Raw genomic sequence first — 22721 nt, 5'->3', positions numbered from 1 at the left:
GCACAAAAGGACCTGAAACTCTTATCTCCAATTAACCTCTAGAAAACAGGAAGTGGGGCTTAACTCAAAGGTAGGGTTGTACCCTTGAGCTGAAGAGCTCAGGGACAGCACCCAGGCCCAGGGGTAGGGTGGTAACCTTGTGCTGAAGAGCTCAGGCCAGCTTTGGACTTAGATCTTCCTACTATGGTCCTCTGAGTAGCTATGATAACAGGCACACTCCACTATGCCAACGCACTAGCTGAGATGAAGTCCCAGTAACATTTTTGCCCAGGCTGCCCCCAAACCACAATCCTTTCAATGTCTACCTTCAAATAGTGTACCTCACCATGCCCAATGATTCATTCATTCATTTAAGATAGTATATTAATACATATGTAGCACAGGCTGGCTGATAACTCAGTCCTCCTGCCTCTTGAGTCCCGGAACTACAGGTATGTACCACCATGCCTAATGAAAAAGTTACATATTTATTTCCCGTGATCAGTAACTGAAATTCAGAATTTCTTCCAATAATGAATTTGTATTACAATCACAATGTAGCAGTCATACCTGTAAGTATGCAACTGAGAAACCAGAAATCAGAAACCAGTTGCAGATGTCACAAAATATTTATAGTCATCATTCCTTTAAATTACTAAGTTATTCAAGCACCACTAGATCATATCATTTAATACTGTAATAAGAAAGCATGTTTCTTGGGCTGGGAGTTTGGCCTAGTGGTACAGTGCTTGCCTAGCATGCACTAAGACCCAGGTTCAATTCCTTGGTACCACATACATAGAAAAAGCCAGAAGTGGTGCTGTGATTCAAGTGGTAAAGCTCTAGACTTGAAAAAGCCCAAGGACAGTGCTTAGGCCCTGAGCTCAAGGCCCAGGACTGGCAAAAAAAAAAATAAAATAAAGCATGTTTCTTCAATAAATGTTTTAATAGTTGACAAGTCTCTCTGGTATACTTTATAACCTTATCTATCTAGAGATCAAATTCTAAGTAGTCCTTGGGCTTCATCAGATGCCCACATCCTCTGAGGTACACAAAGAACTGAATTCCCCGTTTTATACAGAGCAGCAAGGAGCCAGTTTAGCAGAATGCCAGGTGCCCTGGTCTCCTGAACTCCTAGCAGAAGACAGCACTGTTCCCTTTTCCTATCCAGCAACACAGAGGACACCTAGGGAACAGCAGAAAGCTGGCCCTCAGGCTCCCCAGAGTCACTCCACAGTGTTCTGCTGACCCTCAAACACTCGGCATACCAGCAAAGGTGACTCCCAGAGCAGGAGCTATTCTGATCACATTCCCCACACCAGACTCACACTTACCTCCCCAGGCTGGGCCTCAGCCAAGCCCCAGCCTCAAGTCCACAGCTTCTTTCTTCTTGTTGCGGCCACTGCCCCACCTCTTCTAAAAAAGACATGCACCTCACTAGTAAACAGCCTGCAAGCTGACAGCTGGAGAACCCAACCCCACTCCTGGGCAGAGAAAGCCAAGAAGCCCTTAGTAAACATAACTGTGCTGTCTCAGAGCTGGCTGGGAGGTTCTCCAGGGGATGTAAAGTTCCAGTACACAGAGGAAAAACACTGACACCCTTCCCCTTTGCTAGCCTCACCCTCCCACCTGGCTTCCCTACAGAAGTATGAACACAGAAGAGAAGGCACACACCTAAAAGAGCACACATCAGGGAATACGTCATACAAAACATCTGCCCTGCTCTAGGCAGCTGTTCCAGCCAGCATGGAGCCATTTTAAGTGATGCTATAGACATGAAACCATTTGCTCTCAAAAGGCCTGCAGCCTGCCGTGACTACAGTCATGGGCAATGTCTTGAGGCAGGATAGATTTTCATTCAAAAGTCATCACTCAACTGAAGAATCATGGCCCAGACTTGTCCTTCCTGCCGGTCCTGAGTGTGTCAGCCTGCCATTTCTGTGATACAGTGGACCCAGCAGCTTCAGGCAGCAGCTCTTTCTTCTCCAGGATTTCTGCTCATAGAAAAACGTAGAACTGGGGCTGGAAGTTTGCCCTAATGGTTGAGTGCTTACCTAGCACTCACGAAGACCCAAGATCAATCCTCAGTACCACATACATAGAAAAAGCCAGAAGTGGTGCTATGGCTTATGTAGTAGACCTCTAGCATTGAGAAAGCCCAAGGACAGTGCTCAGGCCCTGAGTTCAAGCCCCAAGACTGGCCAAAAAAAAAGAAAGAAAAGAAAAGGTACAACCACCCAGACACAAAAATCACAGAAGGACTAATGGGGAATTTCCACATAGCTGGGTCATGGTAACAGCCCAGAACCTAGTGTCGATTCTCAGCCTCCCTCAGGTGATATAGGCTAGGCACCTGAGAAGGGATGTGTCACGAGATCCAAGGTGCAGGACTAAGAATTTGGGAAAAGGCCATCATGAGAAATCAATCTCAGAGTGAGGAACTGATCTCCAAAGGGAGAGTATATAACCTTCTCAAGGTCAAACAGTCCAGTTTTGTTTAAACCAGGTAATGGTGGCAAACAAAGAGGGAGGAGAGTGGTAAGTGGGAAGGAAAGGCAATCTGGTACCTATTCTGGAACCTGGCTCTCAACAAGCCACCCACAAAGAAAGATTTCTGATTTCAGGGAAATCTGAATGTGGACTGATAAGGAGTGACTATAATGGAACTGCTGACTTTGTATGCTAACGCCATTACAGATACTTTTTTTTAACTAATCTGTTAGAAACAGCTTCAGAAAATTGAAGCATTTAGGAGGCCCTGAATCACTTGCTCTTGTGGTCATCCCATTAGCGGCCAATGCTGGGCTCAGAACTGCAAACGATTGGTGTCAGTCCTGGGCCAGGACACAAGAGAAGGCCTTCTCCTCTTGTCCTATGACATTCCCAGCTCTGGGTCCTGCTCCCTCGTCTACCCAAGTGTAGAGTCTTGTGAGCTCATCTGTGAACGCTTCCACCTTGTTCAGCCTGTCCTATGGGATCCAGACAATCAGCTTCACACCACACTAGCACCATGCCCTCATAAAAAGTACAGGATTCTCACCAGTGAAACCCCACCCAGGCACGGGAAAGAGATCTCAGCCAGGGCCCCCTCAATATTTCCCAAGTACTTGCCAGAAACAAGAACAGAGTATCCTTGTGGAACCTGCACCTTGATGGGAAAATAAAACAGCCAAATAAATAAAGAGGGAGGTCAATACCACAAAAGCACACAAATGAATTGCACAGAAAGACGAAAGGGAATAGCAATGACCTGGGCAGAAGCCCCCACAGGACATCCCACTCTCAACAGTGGATAGAAAAATGGCAAGCAAGGTAGCAGGGAGATACTCCAGCTGGAGGGCAATCTCCAACATCGTGCCAAAGAGCTGTGATATTGTCCTAGAAGCTGCAGTAAAAAGCATGTAGGGTTCAGCACACAAGGATGGGGTCTGATGGACACCTCACTGTAGGAAGAAAGAGGGTCAGCAGGGCAGTGAGAAGAGGCAGGACCACATAGAGCCAGCACACCCAGAGCGGGTCCCAAGCCAAGCTGCCTAAGCAACTCCTTATGTCTTAGCAACCATTTCTGGTCATAAACTAATAAAATAGATACTCTGGTTTATAAGAAAAGCGGGTGTTTAGTGGCTATGAATAGTGCAGAGTAGAGGTTTAAAAAAAAAATCCTTCTAGGTACCAGTGACTATGCCTGTAATCCTAGCTATTTGGGAGGCTGAGATTGTTGGGATTGTGGTTCAAAACCAGTCTGGACAGAAAATATTCACAAGACCCTTTTCTCAATATTCCTGCTATCCCCACCAGGAAGCAGAAATAGGTACATGTAAGGCAGGTAATGAGACCCCACCTCAAAAATAATGAGCAAGGGCTGGTAGTATGGCTAAGCAGTATTGTGCTAGCCTAGAAAGCATGAGGACACAACCAAAAGTTTTTAAGGCAAAACTAGGGCTTTTAAAAATACCTGTCTAGCCAGACACGGTGGCTCATGCCTGTAATCCTAGCTACTTAGGAGGCTGAGATCTGAGGATCGAGGTCCAAATCCAGCCTGGGCAATAAAGTGCCCAGCTCACTACTAGAAAACCAGAAGTGGCGCTGGGCTCAAGGGATAGGGCAGTAGCCTTGAGCTAAAGAGCCTAGGGACAGCGCCCAGATCCAGAGTTCAAGCCCCATCTCACACACACACACACACACACACACACACACACACACACACACACACACACACACACATATACACATCCCTGTCTAAGCCAGGTGCTGGTGGCTCATGACTGTAATCCTAGCTACTCAGGAGACCAAGATCTGAGGATCTCAGTTCGAAGTCAGCCCAGGCAGAAAAGTCTGTGAGACTCTTATCTCGAATAAACTAATCAGAAAAAGCCAGAAGTGACCCTGTGGCTCAATTGGTAGAGAATAGTCTTGAGCAAAAGAAGCTCAGGGACAGTGCCTAGGTACCAAGTTCAAGTCCAGATAGCATCCAACTAGCAAACACTCGAGCCAGAGTTCAAATCCTGATATTATAAGAAGAAAAAAGAAAAACTTGGGATGAGAGGTGAGCTTGGTATAGACCTATAATATCAGCACTCTAGAGATTCAGAGTTGTAGTTCAGTGAGACCCTATCTAAATACTACTACCACTAATAATAATAATAATAATAATAATAATAATAGTAATAATAATAAACAACCTGAAGTAAGACAAAAACAGTGGGGTACCCCTACCTTCCCCTCAGGGACCCCTTTTTTGCACCCCTGTGGCAGTCACTCCACCCTGGACTCTTCCTCTCTCCCTGCTACTGACATCCAGGCTTGGGCAGATATCTTTCAATTGTCATAACCTAGGACAGGACCTTTTATGATGTGGCTATGAAATGACCCTGGAAAGGCTCCAAGTGATCTATAGATCCCAGGGGGTACATAAATCACTTTGGGGTGACTAAATCCGAACTCTGACTTATCAATTGCTTAATCCAGAGATTGATTGGAAATTCAAAAGCATTATTGGAAGGTGCTGGGAGGTGGGGCCTGGAAAAATATATCTCTGTGGACAATGAAGGGTGTTTCATCCCTGGCCCCTTCCAGGCCCTCTCTCTGCTTCTGGATGCCATGAGGTAACCAGCTTCCTCTGCCACAGACCCTGCCACCATGATATTCTACCTCAGCCAGGCCCAAAATACTGGAGCCAGCCAACCTTGGACTGAAATCTATCAGTCATTGGACCCTTCTTCCCTGAAGTTATTTTCTCACAAGTATTTGTCACTGGGATTTCTCAAAAATCTAACTACTATGAGAGTCCAAATAGAGAATATGTAGCTGAGCACGGTAGGACATGCCTGTAGTCCTGGTTATTTAGGAGGCTGAGACATGGGCTGGGAATGTGGCTTAGTGGTAAAGTGCTTGCAGACATGAGGATCCTATCAGCCCATCAATTCCAGGCCCGACTGGACAACACTGACTCTGCTAAAACAAACAAACAGCAAAACCACACCTAACAAAGCAAATGAACAACAACAAAACCATCTTCTACCACCCAATGGATAAAGGAGATAGAAGTGGCTTCAATCTCAGGAAGAAGTTGGAAAAAAAGATTATTTTTAAATTTGTGCTGGCTTGAATTCAGGATTTGAACACTTTCCCTTGGCTTTTGCACTCAGTGCTGGTGCTCTATCACTTGAGCCACAGATACACTCCTGGCTTTTTGCTGGTTAACTGAAGAGTCCCATGGACTTTTCTGCTCTAGCTGGCTTCAGAATGGTCCTCCAGAGTACACAAGCACAGACTGGGAAGGAAAAAAAAAAAAAAAAAAGATTCTTCAGGACATTGTGGGCAAATTCCAGAGGACTGGAAAACAGGTTACCTTCTTATAATCCTCTCTCTGACTCAAGTAGATTTTTTAAAGCCATTCTGCACTGGGGGATTGGCTCAAGTGGTAGGTAGAGTGCCTGCCCAGCAAGCAAGCCTGGAGTTCAAACCCCAGTAACACATACACACACACACACACACACACACACACACACACACACACACACACACACACACACACACACACACACACACACAGAGTCATCTTGCCTCTGCAAAATGGGTTATATAAAAGGGAATGACAGGGGCCAGGAGTTTTACCTAGTGATAGAGTGCTTGCCTAGCAGGCATGAAGACCAGAGTTCAATTCCTCAGTATCACATACATAGAAAAAAAGCTGGAAGTGGTGCTGTGGCTCAAGTGGTAGAGCTCTAGCCTTGAGAAAAGTCCAAGGACAGTACTCAGGCCCTGAGTTCAAACCCCACAATTGGCAAAAAACAAAAGGGGGGATGACAAGTAAAACTGTTACCCTCAGAGCAGAGTTTGGGAGACAACTAGAAAACTTTCTTTTCTTTTCCCTGGGCCTCCAACCCTAGCCCTCCTCTCCCCTCAGTCCCATGCAGAGAAAGAATTATGTCTCACACAGCATCAGACAGGAAGTTTATGGGTGTCAGGCCTGTGTTTCCCAACGTCCACACCCTGACCCACTCTTTGACTTGTCTCTACAGTTAAGCTGCAAGCTAGCCACAAGGGCATGGCACAGTCTCCTACCAGGTCCAAAGATAATTCTTATCAATTCCCCTGACACTGGACCGGGCCTGGCACTAACTATCCTTGGAGACCTGACAGACTGTCACTCACTCATTACTCCTGCTGTTATGGTTCAGCTGGCTCAGCTCACCTCACACCAGGCCCAGCCCCACCCTAACTTTCTGGGTATAAGCATTCCCCTAATCTCCATCCCATCATCATCTGTCTATCGTGGACACAGACTCCAAAGGTCGGCCCCTGTCAGCTTGCCTCTAAAAGGCCCCATGCTCATCCATACAAGAACAAGCTGGAAGAATGCCAGGAGGCAAGTCTGACCACAGCAGACAGCACAGCAAGGTGTAGGGCCCACAGCACAATGTCGGGGAGAATGCACTGGACTTGGAGGTCAGGAATCTGCTGCTAACAATCCTTGTGGCCATGAATAGCTCAGGCTACCTCCTGAGACCTCAGTTTCCACATCTGTAAAAATGGGGGTCATCCTGCTGCCCTCAGGGAAGAATAAAATGAGGTGATGTTAGGAAAACACACTCTGAAAAGTAGGCCAGCCACACATCAAGATCTGGGTTTGCTGTCTGTTAAAGGCTTTTTATGAGCTGTCATCAGCCCATGGGAGAGAGATGGCCAGGACCAAAACAGCAATGACCAACCCTGCCCAGGAGGACAGAGAGAACCAGCAAGGTAACTTCTGCAGGGGATCTTCATAACAGCACCCCCACTCCTCCCCATGTGCTCCTAACCTCAAGTTCACCCTAAACAGGTGCCTTGGGTCAGGGAAGCCAAACCTAAATTGTGGTGTCCCTCCTCGAGGGCCCCTTGACAGATGGAGGCACATGACCTATGTTTCTGTGGGAAAGTGAGGCCCATCACAGGTACAGAGCTGTGTTCTGGGGACTGTGCATATGGGCAAACAGAGAGAAAAAGAAGAAAATACCCTGTGTGTTTGCATGTGGATGCACAGAATCACTATGGGAAGTTACACAGATCTAGTAACATTGGCTGCCTCCTCCAACTCACCAGTCCCATCGGGCCTCACCTGCCACTCCAAGCTACCTCCTTCAGGAAGTCCACCCAGATCCCACCAATCCTAGAGAGCATCCCTTTTCCTCACACTCTCCTACTCCCCACCCTCACTCTCTTCTTTCCAGATTGTTCATACCCTGCTTTATGGAATCATTATCCTTCTGTGTAATCTTGTCTGGAACACATTTTCATCTTTCTTTTTTTGTGCCAGTCCTGGGGCAAAGTCAGGGCCTGGGCACTTCCTTGGACAGTGTCCTTGAACACTTCTTGTTCAATGTTACCACTCTGCCACTTGAGCCACAGCTGCCACTTCTGGCTTTTTCTGTGTATGTGTTGCCAGGGAATCGAACTCAGGGCTTCATGCATACTAGGCAAGCACTCTACCACTAGACCAAACTCCTGGCCCACATTTTTATCTTTTTAAGAAAGGAGTTATCCATTGTTTTCTCCCCCCACTACTGACCTAGGCACAGTGATTATGGTAGTTGACCAAAATGACTTTTTTCTTTTTTTCTTTTTTCTGGTCTGAGACTAGGACTCTAACTCAGGACTTGACATTTTCTCTCACTGGCTCGTGCTCTACCAATTGAGCCATACCTCCAACTTCCTCATAATGGCTTCTTAAAAGCGAAGCACAATTATAGAATTCCTTCTTGAATACTTGTTTGTTAAACATGACATTTGAAATATGATATAAAAATCAATGTTAATAAAATCTTTTAAAAAAAAGTGAAGCAAAAATAAAAACCAATGAACAAATGTCACATCACTATGGAGGAAGGCGAGCTAGCAGCATTGTCTGATGAAGCAAGCATGTGACATCTTTGTACAGACTGGCTGATCTAACTGGGGAGCACTGGGGACCAAACAGAGCTTCCCAGGCCTCTACCCACCCCTGAAAGAATCAAGGGGCAAGCAACACCCCCATCCCTCAGACAGACAGCCATAGAGTATGCAGAGCAACTATGCTTACCCCATAAACCAGAGCTCACCCTGAACAAGCAGGTCATGCCCAGAGCCCCAAGGCTAACCTCTAGATGGAGGTCAAGGAGGAGGCCTCAGCATGGTTTCTGCTGAGCACCTGGCTCTGTGCAGAATAGAATTGTGGGAGAACAACAGGGGAAGACAGAGGTGGGGCACAGTCAAGAACACAGACTCCAGTCTAGCCGGGAGTGTGACTTAGCAGTAGGGTGCCTGCCTATCATGCACAAAGCCCTGGGTTCAATTCTCAGTACTGCATACTCAGAAAAGGTAGAAGTGGTGCTGTGGCTCATGGGGTAGACTTCTAGCCTTGAGAAAGCCCAAGGACAGTGCCTAGACCCTGAGTTCAAGCCCTAGAATTGGCAAAAACAAAATAAAATAAAAAGACTCTGAGACCAGACTGTCTGGATTCACATACTTACTTACTTAGCCATGTGCTGTATATATTTTAGAAAACAAAAACTTTATAGGCCAGGAATGGTGATATATCCTATAATCCCACCTACTGAGGAGGCAGAGATTGGAAAGATCATGGTTCAAGGCCAATCTGAACAAAAAGTTGGAAAGACTCCCATCTCAACAAAGCTAAGCGTGGTGGTACGAGCCTAAAATCCCAGCTACATACATAGGAGGTTTAGATAGGAAGATCACCTTCTAAGACAGGACTCTGGCCAAAAAATAAATAAATAAATAAATAATACACACACACACACACACACACACACACATACACACACATGTGTATATATATATATATATTTGTATATATATATGAACCTATCTGAAAAAAAAGCAAAAAGGGCTGAGAATAAAGGTCAAATGGTACAGGAGGTCCCCAAATTCAAACACCAGTACTATCAAAACATAATAACAGCATCTACACCTCAAGGCCTTGTTCAGAGCTAATGCAAGTCAAGTCCTCAGGTCAATAGAGGACCTAGAAAGGCCTTAATAATGATTCCCAGACTAACAAGGCAGTAACAAGCATTCACCAGAAGAGTGCACCGTGCCCCAGGGGCAGGGACCCCTGGAGATTATATGGGCTCTCTGAGGGTGATCCAATAGGTCCTGTCCTCTCCTCAGAGACCTGCCTCTACCCAGAGAAACCCAGGGACCTGTGTGCTCTGTGTATCCCCTCCCTGTCTAGACCCCCAGACTCTGCCCCTAGCTGAGGCCCCCTCCACAGCAGGGGACATCTCTGTGCTAAGCAAGCAGTCCTCCTACCAGAGACCCACAGTTGGCCTTTGCTCTGGACTATCTCCCAGGAGTGGCCCCTCCAGGTCTCAGATAAACCAGACCCTCCCCTTTCCCAGCAGTAGCCTCCTGACTCACTAAAACCCCACAGGCATTTCACACACATCCTGGAATAGATACAGGACCCCAAATGCCATCTCTTCCTTACTGCCAGTTCACAGGAAGCACACAGAATCATATCGTATCCTTCACTGGCTGCATGTCCTATCCTCTACTCCAGCCTCAGTTTCCAGGAGTCTAATCAAGCTCTCCCCAACTGGAGGCTGGAATTCCCAGATTAGGGGCTATGCTTCCTGTCCTGGAGTCCCAAAGTGAAGCAAAGGTCTGAGGTCTAGACAGCCCTGGCCAGCCCCCTCCCCCACTGCTCCTCCACCCTGGGAGCCCTGTTCAAGCAGGCTGAGAGGCTGCCCCTGGCCCCACACAGGGCCTCTGGTGATCTGCCCAGCCCCTTCTCCTTCCAGAGGGAAGAAACAATCTGCAGCCACTTTTCCCAGCAGGACTGTCAGGTGTGCAAAGGACGCAGGCTACAGACACCATTCTACTTTTCAGCACAGGGAAGGGCTCAGCATTCTGCAGAGGAAAAGAAAAGGGAACTGATTTCCACAGGGTGAGGACAGATTCCGTCAATGTGTTAATCATCTGCGCAGGCACAGGGTGGGGAGGACAGGGAAACATCTGGATGAAGCCAGACCAGCAGTTTAGCAGTAAGGAGAGAGGAACTCAAATTGTAATGGCAGCAGTAACAAGAGCATCGAGCAGCAGCCACTGGAAGAAAAGGACAGAATGCAAGGTCGCCTAGAATGGTGGCTCTGCTGAGTTGCATCTTGACCCCAACTGCCCACAGAGAGAAGGAAGCAGGGCAGAGATGGAGCTGACCACAGGTCCCTAGTGACCAGGTTCCACTCAAGGCCAGTGCAGATGTAGAGGGGAGGGGAAGCTTCCATACCAGCAGGAAAGGGTGACACTTCCTACCATTCTCCTCACTCCTAGATGCTGCTGCTCACACAACCCAAATAAAAATGGCCCCATAACCAAGAGAGATGTTCCACCAAATGACTACTGCCACACAGCAGCCCCACAGGCTTCTACTCCAGGCCCAGATTGGATCAGGAGCATGAGCCAGAGTCAGGGACCTGAAGTGGTCCTGACTGCTTCCTAAAGAGCAGCTCACACCTGGAAAGCAGAGGAGAAAGCCCTGTGAGCCATGCATCCCACCAAGGCTAAGGGTTGAAATTCCCAGGGTGCCTCAGAGACCCTCCCCATCTCAGGCAAAAGAAGTCTCTGAATCTCATGAGCAGCTGAGCAGAAGCTCTGCTCTCAGACCTAGGTCCTCCCTAGCCACAGGTCCCTGAGTTTCCTTCTTCCCTAGAATCCCCAATGGTACAGCCTGGACAGAGGCTGAGTCTCTTTGAAACTCACAGTAGAAAGACCATTGTTACATGAGTTTTCCTCATTGGTCACGCAACTCACCAAACCCTGGACCTCGGCGTTTCCAAGGAACCAACCATTGATCCAATAGGTCTGCATACTCTACACTCTACCTAAGCTTCAGGAGAAGGGAGATGAGGGGCTCCACATGGCACAAGTGCACCCTCCCACCTCTGCCTTCTCCTAGATGCATTCCCACAGCACCAACAGCAGGTCTCCCCAATCCAAATGGCCTCATAGCAGATTTCCTACTTCCCATTCCCAAACTTGCTGCTCCCCCACTCCCACACACACACATTTCCCATGTGCTCAGGGCAATTCCCCTAGGGGTATAAACCACATCAACTGCAAAAAGGCCAAGAAGGATCAAAATAACCCACCTGACCCCAATGGGCACAAGAGAACTAACAAATCACCACCACCACCACCATCTCTACCTGGGAGCCAGGGAGGAAAACCAAACACCCACTGAGTAAGGCTGAGGGGAGACACTGAGACACACACCAGAAAATAAATTCCAGAAAGACATCTGAGCAGTTCCAGACCCACTGGAACCATGAGGATCCAGGTACAGTTCCACTGAGGGAGGAAGATCGCGATCAAGTGCCCTGAGTACTACATTCAGTTTTGTTCTGAGAACTATTTGGAAGCCTCCCGTGCAACTCCTCACCTCAAAGAGTGTTCTACAGACAAGGAACTTGCAGGTGCTCCTGGAACACCTAGAATCTCAGCCACCACCAGCCCATGAAGCTGGCCAGACCCAGAGAAGCCCCAATAATTGCCACCGTGGAAGCTTCTGTCTGTCTGGACCTGTAGTAATGGTACAGATGGTACTGTATTTAACCTGTGTAACAGATGGTTATCATCATGAGCCTTTCAGAAACAGGGAAATGGTTAAGTAACCTGCTTGCTAGTAATTCACAGACCTGGAACCAAAGCCCATCTAATCTGGAAGTTTTCCAGCAGCAGGCTGTCCTGCTTTCCCCCTGGGAATGGGTGGCTCTAGGCAGGGCTGCCAATGAGGAGAGCAGCAGAGCTATTGGCTGTAGTCAGGTGAAGCCTTGATTACCCAGCTTCTAGCAGAGCAACTGACAGAGAAGCTGCAAAGAGCCAACTCATTTCCCTGGGAACTCTCATACCCCCGTCACCAGTCTTGGCCCTAAGGCTTCCCCAGACTCTTAAGTTCTCCTATCACATGAGAAGCTCTTCAAGGTCAGCAGACATCTTCCATATGAGGGCTGCAGTTTCCTACCCCCAACCAAGCCAGAAACTCCACCAAATCTTCACTTATATTTGCATTTTATCTCTCCTATCATCTGTGTCTTGTCCCTCACCCCCCTTTTTTGTATTAATGGGAGTTTGAATTTCAGGCTTCATGCTTGCTGGACAAGCACTCTAACACTCAGGCCATCCCCCGAGGCCCACTTTTGCCCATTTTAAGAATGAGAAAACTGAGACACCGAGACTGTCTGATGCAACTCCACAACCTCCTTCTCTTATTCATAAGCCTCTCATCCCCTAGTTAAAGTCTCTAGATGACAGAGGGCCATCATATGCCTTTTCTAACTACCACAGCCAGCTCCTGAAGTTACATGTGAATACCATTTTTTTCCACCATTATCCAAAGCTGAGGAGGAAGCCCTCTCCCTACCCAGCAACGTACTCATTTACTGCCTCAGCTGCCCATGCCAGGGTGCTCCAGGAAATGCCACCAGGAGCGGCCATTAGAGCCTGAGGGAGAACTAGAAGAGGGGCAAGGCCTCACCCTCTTCTCAGTGGGCATGCTGTTAGGCCCAGTGAGATAAAGGAGCAGGCCCATTTCATAGACTTTTCCTCTGTCCACCCTAAGTGACCCACCCACTCCTGCCCCGTCAGGGCTCTATAAATAACCCAGGTCAATGCATCAGAGGAAAGGCAGCCAGGTGGGTGTGGAGTGATGCTTCTGGAAAAGATGACTTTTAAAAGTAAATTAAGGCTCCTATTCTGATCAAAGGGTGGAAGTCAAACTCCCAGATGCCCTGTTCTTGGATGAAAACAGACACACTTGGATCTGCCAGCTCAACTAAGAAAGATCCTATGGCCAAGAAGAAAGCAAAGGCAAGAACTGAGGGATGTTTGGGGGGGAAGTGAGTGGGAAGAAGCTCCTCCAAACAAATTAGATTTTTTTTCTAGTTTCTTTTAGTCTCCCCTCACCTAACACATACACACACACACACACACACACACACACACACACACACACACACACACACTTGTCATCCACCAGGCCTGGTCAGAGTAGCTGAGGTTAAAGGTGACAAACTGGCAGAAAGACTGAGCTAATATGAGGACAAGCACCTCATCTTAAAAAGAAAAGACTAAGAAGAGATCTAGGGGAGCACATTCTACCCACACCCACCCCCCTGGAGCTCCCTGAGCCAGGAAGGAACCAGAGGACAGAAAGAGGGAGGAAAAAAAACAAAATAAGGGCCAAGCTATACCACATGATTCCACACCCAGCAACCAAACAGCAAGTCATGAGGGAAGGAAAAGGCCAAGTGAAGGGGACATGAAACCAGGTCATAGCCCAGCCTTGAACCTGCCCCAGGCAACAGCCAGCAACCTAGCCAGGAAAGCCCTTCCCAAGTTATGTTTTGAAAAACACTCAAGGTCAGGCACTTTACTACCCAAATACCTTCTTTCATTGGATCTGCTTCAAACTGAAGGCTTATTCCACTGTCTGAGGAGCCTTGGGATTTACTCTGAGAATGTCATTCCTTGAAGCAAATCTTTCCCACTCCTCTCCCTTTCCCCCGACCCCCTAGGGCACACTCCTGACTCCCACCAAACAGGTCACTCACAATGTAGCTACTTGAACGATCCACAGCAGGTGAGGGACTCTGGGAACTGGCATCTAGACCCCATCCAAGACCCAAACAGGAGATGATGCTCAAAGCCTTGATCTAAACATGAGGCCAAATGCTGCCCAAATAAATGCCGGAACCCACTGGTCCTTGTCCGGGAAGTGTCTTGGAGATCTACTTGGGCACATTAACCATGTTGTTGTCTGCGCCTACGGGCAGGGCAGGAGGGATAGACGGGCCACTTGAAAGCTGGCCCACGGGTCTCCTTGCTTTACTTAGGAGGTTGTCTGGTAGACAGACCAGAGACCCTGGAGACAGTGGGGGCGTGCCTAGATCACGATACCCATTCCACAACACACGAAAGATAGATGTCCTGGGGGCTCTCTAAGTTTGCTGGGGTGCCTCCTGCAATCTCAGCCAGTAGGGGAACCCACACACACTGAGTGAGGCAGCCTCTTCATTACCCTACGGACTGGGCACCCAAGCAGCGTCGGCAGTTCTCAGCCTTATTGTCCTCTTTGAGCAAAGGGAGCCCGACCCAGAGGCCCTCCTTGATTTCCCATAGCCCACAGTGTCAGGATCCCATTCCCAACTTTCCTGGGCCACTAAAATTCCACGAGATGTCCCAGGGCTCACTAACACCCAATCCCACCACGGCTCTCAAGTGGGAGACCAGAAGATCACCCCAAAATGCACAAAACTACTTCTGTCGGTTTGCGTCCCGGAGCGCGAGGCCAGGGTCTCACGGGCCGAGGTTCTGGGTCCTCGATCCCACGCCAGCCCCGCCCGGCCGGGCCTCCAACCGTTCCTGCCACCCGGCGACCCCCACTCACTGCGTGTGCTGGGCGCGGCCTGCGCCGAAGACCTCGTCCAACGCCACGGTGGCCTGGCCCAGAAACTTGTCGACGCCGATGAGCGAGCGGTGCATGGTGGTGAGCACCAGCTGGCAGGCGGCGCCGGCGGGGGCCGGGGCCCAGGCTGCGGGGCCCGCATCGGCCTCCTGAGCCCGCAGCAGGCTGTCCAGGGCGCCCGGCGGCAGCTCGAAGGAGCATTCCTCGCGCCATTCGGGGCAGCCCTGGGTCTTCTCCACCACCGACGTGCTGTACTTCTCGCGGCCCACCTGGATCACTGTGTACGCGTCGCTGGTGCTGCCCGCGCCCGAGCTCTTGCCCCGCAACCCGCGGGCTCTCAGCACCGTCACCTGGACGTGCGTGGGGAGCCAGCGGGAAGGCCCCGCCGCCCGCTCTTCTTCCCGCACCAGGGCCATGGCGGGAGGAGCGGTGGAGGGCAAGGGCTGGCCGGGCCAGGCGCTGCCGCGCGGCCCAAGTGACAAACGGGCCGGCACCGCCGGCGGTCAGGAGCCGGCTCCCAGCGCCTCGGCCCGCACACCCGGCCGCCGCAGCTGCGGGCTGGCCTGGGCCGAGCCGGCCGCCGCCTCCCCGCCTCCCGGGCAGCCGGCCGCGCAGCGACGTCAGAGCCCCGCCCCCCCGGCTCCGCCTCGCGGCCCGGACCCGCGTGGCTGTGCGGCAGTGCTGCGGGGGACGCCGCCACCGCCCGGGTCGCCGCGAACTCTCCCTGCGCGGGCGGGGCGCGGCCTCTGCAGAGGGGTGGGCGTGGCTTCCGCGCTGGCACCGCCCGGGCCGGGGCTGGGGCCTAGAGCGCTGCGGTGCCTCCGTCGCCGGGAGCACCACGCCCTCCTCACGGTATGAAATACCGGCTCTGCCTTTTCCAGCCAATCCCAGATCTCCCTTCCGAGAGACCCTTGCTCCGAAAGCCCTCGCCCTCAAAAGATCCGGGTGCAGCCCAGTGAGGCCCCACCCTCCGTGGGGTGGTGCCCCTGGGATGGTGTTCGTGGGATGATGCTCGAGGGTCCCACCTGCATTTCGGGACACGCCTTCCCACGCTCCCACCCGCCCGCGCCCCAGGGAAATGCCCTTGGAAAAGCCAGAGGGAGGCGACACCCCCCCTCCAGGACCTGGAAGCCTGAGAGCTACCTCCTCCATCCTCCCCATGGGATGCGGGAAGGGAGCGGGCTCAGGACACGGCAGAGTGCAGGGTGATGAATAAATGAGTAACCACATCAATATTTAAGCATTCACTCCGTGCTGTGGGTCATGCGTCACGAATTGAGGGCTTTAAATAATTACAGACACCTATTAAGTGCCTACTGTATGCCCAGCCTTGGTTATAGGCGACATACTTCGTTTACTATTGATACAGGTCATGGTTGATGAAGAAAAGAGGCTATATTGCAGCCAACACTGTGTGCTTTATAGACATTACCTCATTGTATCCTCAGATCTACCCTGTGCATAAATATGATCTTTAATCCCTGCTTTCCACAAGATGACATTGCAGCTCAGAGGATTGTTTGCCCAACAAATCTAATTTGTGCGTGTGTGTGTGTGTGTGTATGTCTTACTATGGCTTGAACTCACAGCCTCCTGTACTTGCTTGGCTTTTTTTGACCAAGGATGATACTTGAGACATAGCTCCACCTCCTCAATATAAATTTTAAATAAAGTGTAATACACACATAGAAAAGTATCAAGGAGGTCAGCAGATTTTATGATGAAAAATAAAACCTTCCTCCAGCCTTCAATCCAGAGACACCACTTACACCTGCATGTGTCTCCAGAACTGGTGGGTGAGTTCACAATACTGCATAAAGTGCTTTCCTAGCATTATCTGAATTTATCTGACCATTATCTATTGCCTTGATAGATATGATTTCAGCCAGCTCACCCCTACTTCCCTCAATCTAGTATAATTAAGCTATTATGTTATTTTTATTTTCCCTATTGGAAACCTGAATAGAAGCCTTTATTCTTCCTACGTAGACTGTCCAAAGTACTTCTTGACTCTCCACTTCACAGGCCAAGTTCTCTACCAGGAACTTGAATGTGAGAAATCACAGAGCTGGCAGAAGAGAACCACCACAAGTTTTCTCCCAACTGGGATGGAGAGTCCTGGCTACTACCTCGTATGGTTTAACATCCCTGCAGGTGACACCGAGGTTTGGCAGCCACCCAAGAACTGCCTGCAGATCGACATTTAGGCCAACTCTCTAACCTCTCATTCTTTCATCTGGAAAATGTGAATGATGACTCTACCACAGTTGCTGACCAAAAACAGTAACTGTGCCAAGCACTGGTGGGTTCACACCTATTATCCTAGCTATTCAGGAGGCTGAGATCTGAGAGCCTGGGCTGAGACTCATTATTTAACCATCAAAAAGCTAGAATTGGGGCTAGAGTTTGGCCTAGTGGTAGAGTGCTTGCCTGGCATGCATGAAGACCAGGGTTCAATTCCTCAGTACCACATACACAGAAAAAGCCAGAAGTGATGCTGTAGCTAAAGTGGTAGAACTCTAGCCTTGAAAAGGCCAAAAGACAATGCTCAGACCCTGAGCTCAGCCCCAGGACTAGGGGTAAAAAAAAAACCCTAGAACTGTAGAGCACCAACCTTGAGTGAAAAAATGGTTAGGGACAGCACCAGACCTCTGAAGTCAAACCCTAGTAGACACACACACACACACATGCACACACAGAGTCAATTTCATGCTATTGCAAATGAAGATGTCTTTACTAAATTACAACTAAGATCAGTTTGTCGCACTTTTTTTTTTTTGCTGGTCATGGGGCTTGAACTTAGGGCCTGAGTACTGTCCTTGGCTTTCTCAAGGTAGAGCTCTACCTCTTGAGCCACAGCACCACTTCTGGCTTTTCCTATGTATGTGGTATGGAGGAATTGAACCCAGCTCTTTGTGCATGCTAGGCAAGCACTCTATCGCTAGGCCAAACTCCTCACCCAGTTTGTCACACTTCTTAAACTTCTATCTGCCTGTTCTCTGTGACCACTCCCACCTCCCTCTGTCTTCCTCCTCTAAGCAGTAGCAAGCTTCAGGAAAGGGCTAAAAAGAACTCAAATGGGCTACTCCTTCTGCTTCCTCCCTCTCTGGCCCACGCAGTCTGGCAAGTTCAAACTTCCTGCTGGCTCAGGGTTGTGGCTTGTAGGGCAGTGCTGCCAAGCAGAACTCCCTGTTTTGGCCACTTGGCCTAGTAGGAAAGGGTGGGTCTGCCATCTGTCTGTGGTCAGGAAAGAGTAGAAACTCCAGTTAATGAGGCCTCAGCCACCCACATCCCTCCTCTGGAAAATGAGACCACCCACCCCACTCATAGCAGTCCTAGAGAAATAGATATTGTAACACAGGGCAAACAAGATAATCCTAAATCATTTTTTATGGTACTTGAAAGCAAATGAAGTCCTATAGGAACCAAAAGGATAGGATCGCAGAATAGCAAAAGAAAACAGAAAGCAGGGCTCTAATGGCTCACTCTTGTAATTGTAGATACTCAAGAGACCAAAATCTGAGGAACACAATTCAAAGCCAGCCCAGGCTAGAAAATCTGTGAGGCTTTTATCTCCATTTAACCACCAGAAAACTAGATGTGGCACTGTGGCTCAAAGTAGTAAAGTGCTAGCTTTGAGCCAAAAAAAGTTCAAGGACAATATCCAGGCCCTGAGTTCAAGCCCCACAATTGACACACACAAAAAAAACAAAAACAAAAAAATCAAACCGGAAAGAAAGAGAGGAAGGAAGGAAGAAAAGGAGCCAATCCAAAAGAACTCCCAATAATCAGAGCTGGGGCTCACTGAGTCAGAATTAAACACAATATTATCACATCATAATCCATAAAACTCTGAGCCTACAGTGATATCAATAAACGGTTTTTTGTTTTGGTTTGGTTTTTTGCCAGTCCTGGCCTTAAGCTCAGGTCCTAAGGACTGTCCTTGGATTTTTCTCAAGGCTAGAACTCTACCACTTGAGCCTCAGCACCATTTCTGGCTTTTTCTAAGTATGTGGGACTGAGGAATTGAACCTGGGTCTTCGTGCATGCTAGGCAAGCACTCTACCATTAGGCCAAACTCCTGGCCCTCAATAAACATTTGAATGGCGTTTGGCATGGCCTCCTGTAACCTCAAGCATTCAGGAAGCTGAGTTCAAGACCAGCCAAGCACAGGCAGTTCACACCTACAATCCTAGCTACTCAGAAGAACGAGATCTGAGGATTTAAGATTTGAAGCCAGCTCAGGCAGAAAAGTCTGTGAGATTCTATCTCCAACTAAGAAGCAAAATGTGGAACTGGAGGTATGGCTTCCGTGATAGAGCAGCAGCCATGGGCAAAAAAAAAATCCTAGTGAGAGTACAAGGCCCTAAATTCAAGCCTCAACACACACACACACACACACACACACACACACACACACACAGCCTCCTGGATAGCTGGGATTACAGGTGTGAAGCCACCAGTGCTTGACATAGCTACTGTTTTTGCTCAGTTCCCGTGGTAGAGTCCTCATTCCCATTTTCCAGATGAAGGAATGAGGACCAGGAGTTTGGCCTAGTAGTAAGAGTGCTAGCCTAGCATGCACGAAAATCCAGGTTCAATTCCTAGATACCACATATATAGAAAAAAAGCCTGAAATGGTGCTGTGGCTCAAGTGGTAGGGCTCTAGCCTTGAGAAAGCCCAAGGACAGTGCTCGGGCCCTGAGTTCAAGCCCCAAGACAGGCAAAAAAAAAAAAGGAATGAGAGGTTAGAGAGTTAGTTTAAATGTCAATCTGCAGGCAGTTCTTGGGTGGCTGCAAACCTAGGTGCCACCTACAGGGATGTTAAACCATTCAGCATAGTTAACAAAAGATTGCAAAACCATTGTTATAATTGTTATATGAAGACATGATCAAATTAAATAAGTAGGGATAAAATATTATAGAAATGCACAAGAAAGTTTATCTTTAAAATTTCATCATTTTGCCAGCCACTGATGGCTCATGCCTATAATCCTAGCTATTCAGAAGGCTGAGATCTGAAGATCATAGTTCCAAGTCAACCTGGACAGGAAAGTCTGTGAGACTCTTTTCTTTAATTATCCACAGGAAAACCAGAAATAGTGCTGTGGCTCAAAGTGGTAGAGCACAAGTCTTGAGTACAAAGAGGCTCAGGGACAATGCCCAGGCTCTGAGTTCAAGCCTCAGGACAGGCAAAACAAACAAACAAAAACATTAAGCTGGGCACTGTGTCTTACACCGTAACCCTAGCTACTCAGGAGGCTGAAATCTGAGGATCTCGGTTCAAAACCAGCCCAGGCACTATCAAAGCATGGCTGGGCACTAAAGTCTGAGAGACTCATCTCCAATTAATCACTAGAAAATGGGAAGTAAGGCTGTGGCTCAAGGGTAGGGCTGCAGCCTTGAGCTGAAGAGCTCCATTTAACCACCAAAAATCTAGAAGTACAGATGTGGCTCAAGAAGCAGAGCACCGGCCTTGAGCATAAAAAAGCTAAGGGGCAAAACCCATGCCCCAAATTTAAGCCCCAATACCCACACCAAAGGGGAAAAAAAAGAAGAAAGAAAGAAGGGAGGGAGGGAAGAAGAAAGGGAAAAAAAGAAAGAAGGAAAGAAATTAACAATGGTTTAGCAGCATTAAGTAGGCTACACACTCAAATCTTACTATATCTTTCCTTATAATTTTTCTGCTCCAAGAACAAATACCTGGATCTTAGAGCTTAATTTCTATTTCCTGTATGGGAAGCAAGAAATCTTTCTCCTCTATTTCTCCATACTTTAATCCTAATATACTAAAATAAATACTTGCTTTAAAAAAAAAAAAAAAAAACAGATAGGGGGCTGGGAGTTTGGCCTAGTGGTAAAGTGCTTGCCTAGCATGCACGAAGACCCAGGTTCAATTCCTCAGTCCCACATACATAGAAAAAAAGCCAGAAGTGGTGCTGTGGCTCAAGTGGTAGAGCTCTGGCCTTGAGAAAGTCCAAGGACAGTGCTCATGCCCTGAGCTGAAGCCCAGGACTGGCACAAAAAACAAAACACAAACAAACAAAAAACCAGATAGCCAGGCACAGTGGCTTACACCTCTAATCCTAGCTACTCAGGAGGCTGAGATCTGAGGATCGCGGTTCAAAGCCAGCCTGGGCATTAAAGCTATAGACCAAGAGATTCTTATCTCCAATTAACCCCTAGAAAATGAGAAGTGGAGCTGTGGCTCCAGGGGTAGGGTGGTAGCCTGGAGCTGAAGAGCTCAGGGATAGCTCACAGGCTCAGAGTTCAAGCCCCAGGACCACCTCCACCACACCCCCACACACAATATATATATATCAATCAGGATTTCACTTAATCATCAATGTTCTTGCTTTCCTCATATCTGTGATACCTCATATATAGTTCTTAATTAAATGATGCACCTGATTATTCACATGGAGTAGTCAATTTGTGTTATATTTAACAATCACAAAAACACGGACACACACACACAAAATGTTAACAGTATCTTCCTACTCTTGAAACAAAGACAGCCCTTCTCAGCCTAGCCAGCAAGGTCTCGTCTGGCTGGTGCTGGCCTACGTCTATAGCCTTTCCCTGCCTCACAGTAGCCTAGTCAAGTTGGTTTCCTTTCAGTCTCTTTTTTTCCTTAATCGCTCAGCCACTGTGCTGTCTCCTACCCCTAATGGATTCTTCCTTCCTCTTAACTAAGATAACTCTTACTCCTCTGTTGATAATTCCCAAATCCTTCCAGCAGACAATCCTTTCCTGACCTCCTCAAAAGACTACTGATAAAGACTCTTTGCCTGACTAAACTTTGGTCAGGCTCCTGTGTTTTCTACTGGGCCCGTTTGTTCACTTCCTCATAAAATCTGGTTTTAACAAGAATGCAGCCAAGACAGCTTAACAAGATCTTCTCCCCCTCCCCCACTCCCATATCTGATCACCTTTGTGTTGGTTTGGGTTTCTCATCCTCCACTATCCCCCCAAGTAATGTCTCATTACCTTGCACTGTCTTCAGCAAGAATTCCAAAAGGTTTAGTTTAACCAGAATTCTCCTACCTCTGACCTCTGCTCTAAGTTCCCAACACTGCCACCCACCCTTTTCCTGGGCTCTAAATTTCCACTCAGTCATGCTATATTCAGAGTTGAGCCCAATCTCTCTGAGCCCTGTGTCTCTGTATCTATGGCATCATTATAAAGTTTTCCTTACCATGTTTTAGCAAAAGTCATTAAATGGACATGTGAAAGGGTATCAATGTATGTGAATTAATGCATCTTCTATCTGGCAAATATCATGTAACCCTTTCACTAATTACAATAAAAAAAATTAAAAAAATTAACTTTGCTCTCCAAAAAAAAAAAAGTCATTAAATGTTTTCATTTTTTTTCTGTTCCAGTGGACCATGGGTGTAAAGAGTATATGGTTATTGTCATTTGTTTGGTTTGTTGTTTTGCTGGTATTGATACTTCAACTCTGGGCCTGGGGGCTATTCCTTAGCTTTTTTGCTCAAGGCTAGCATCCTACCACTTGAATCACAGTTCCACACAGGCCTTTTGCTAATTAACTGGAGATAATAGTCTCACGGACTTGGCTGCTAGGTTGGCTTTAAACTTTGATCCTCAGATCAGCCTTCTGAATAGTAGGAGCTGCCAATGGCCACCTGTTTTTTGTTTATTTGTTTGAGATAAGGTTTTATCTGGAACTCATGATCCTTTTATCTCAGCATCCCATGTGCTGGAATTACAGGCAGAGCCAGCAGACCTGGCTTGGGTTATTGTTTTTGTGTTTCCTGTCCTGATAGAGCATAAG

General features: G+C 48.0%; 1 protein-coding gene across 4 annotated transcripts in view; it reads right to left on the bottom strand.

The window, feature by feature from the left end:
- The window catches only part of Rab11fip5 (RAB11 family interacting protein 5), a 37300-nt gene extending 21773 nt beyond the window's left edge, over positions 1 to 15527 (bottom strand). For 3 of the 4 annotated variants that reach the window (XM_090336698.1, XM_090336699.1, XM_090336701.1), the window contains exon 1: positions 14906 to 15527. In XM_090336698.1, the coding sequence (XP_090192824.1) occupies positions 14906 to 15339 (434 nt within the window). In that variant the 5' untranslated portion in view covers positions 15340 to 15527. Of the gene's footprint in view, positions 1 to 1313; positions 1424 to 14905 lie in introns of those variants that run through there. The other variant, XM_090336700.1, reaches the window with a different exon arrangement.
- Positions 15528 to 22721: the final 7194 nt, after the last annotated feature.

Source organism: Megascapheus bottae, chromosome 7 (assembly GCF_031878675.1).
Source record: "Megascapheus bottae isolate mThoBot1 chromosome 7, mThoBot2.hap1, whole genome shotgun sequence".
NCBI lineage: Eukaryota > Metazoa > Chordata > Mammalia > Rodentia > Geomyidae > Megascapheus > Megascapheus bottae.
Note: the sequence above shows the minus strand (reverse complement) of the source record. Positions and strands in the feature narration are given on the sequence as shown.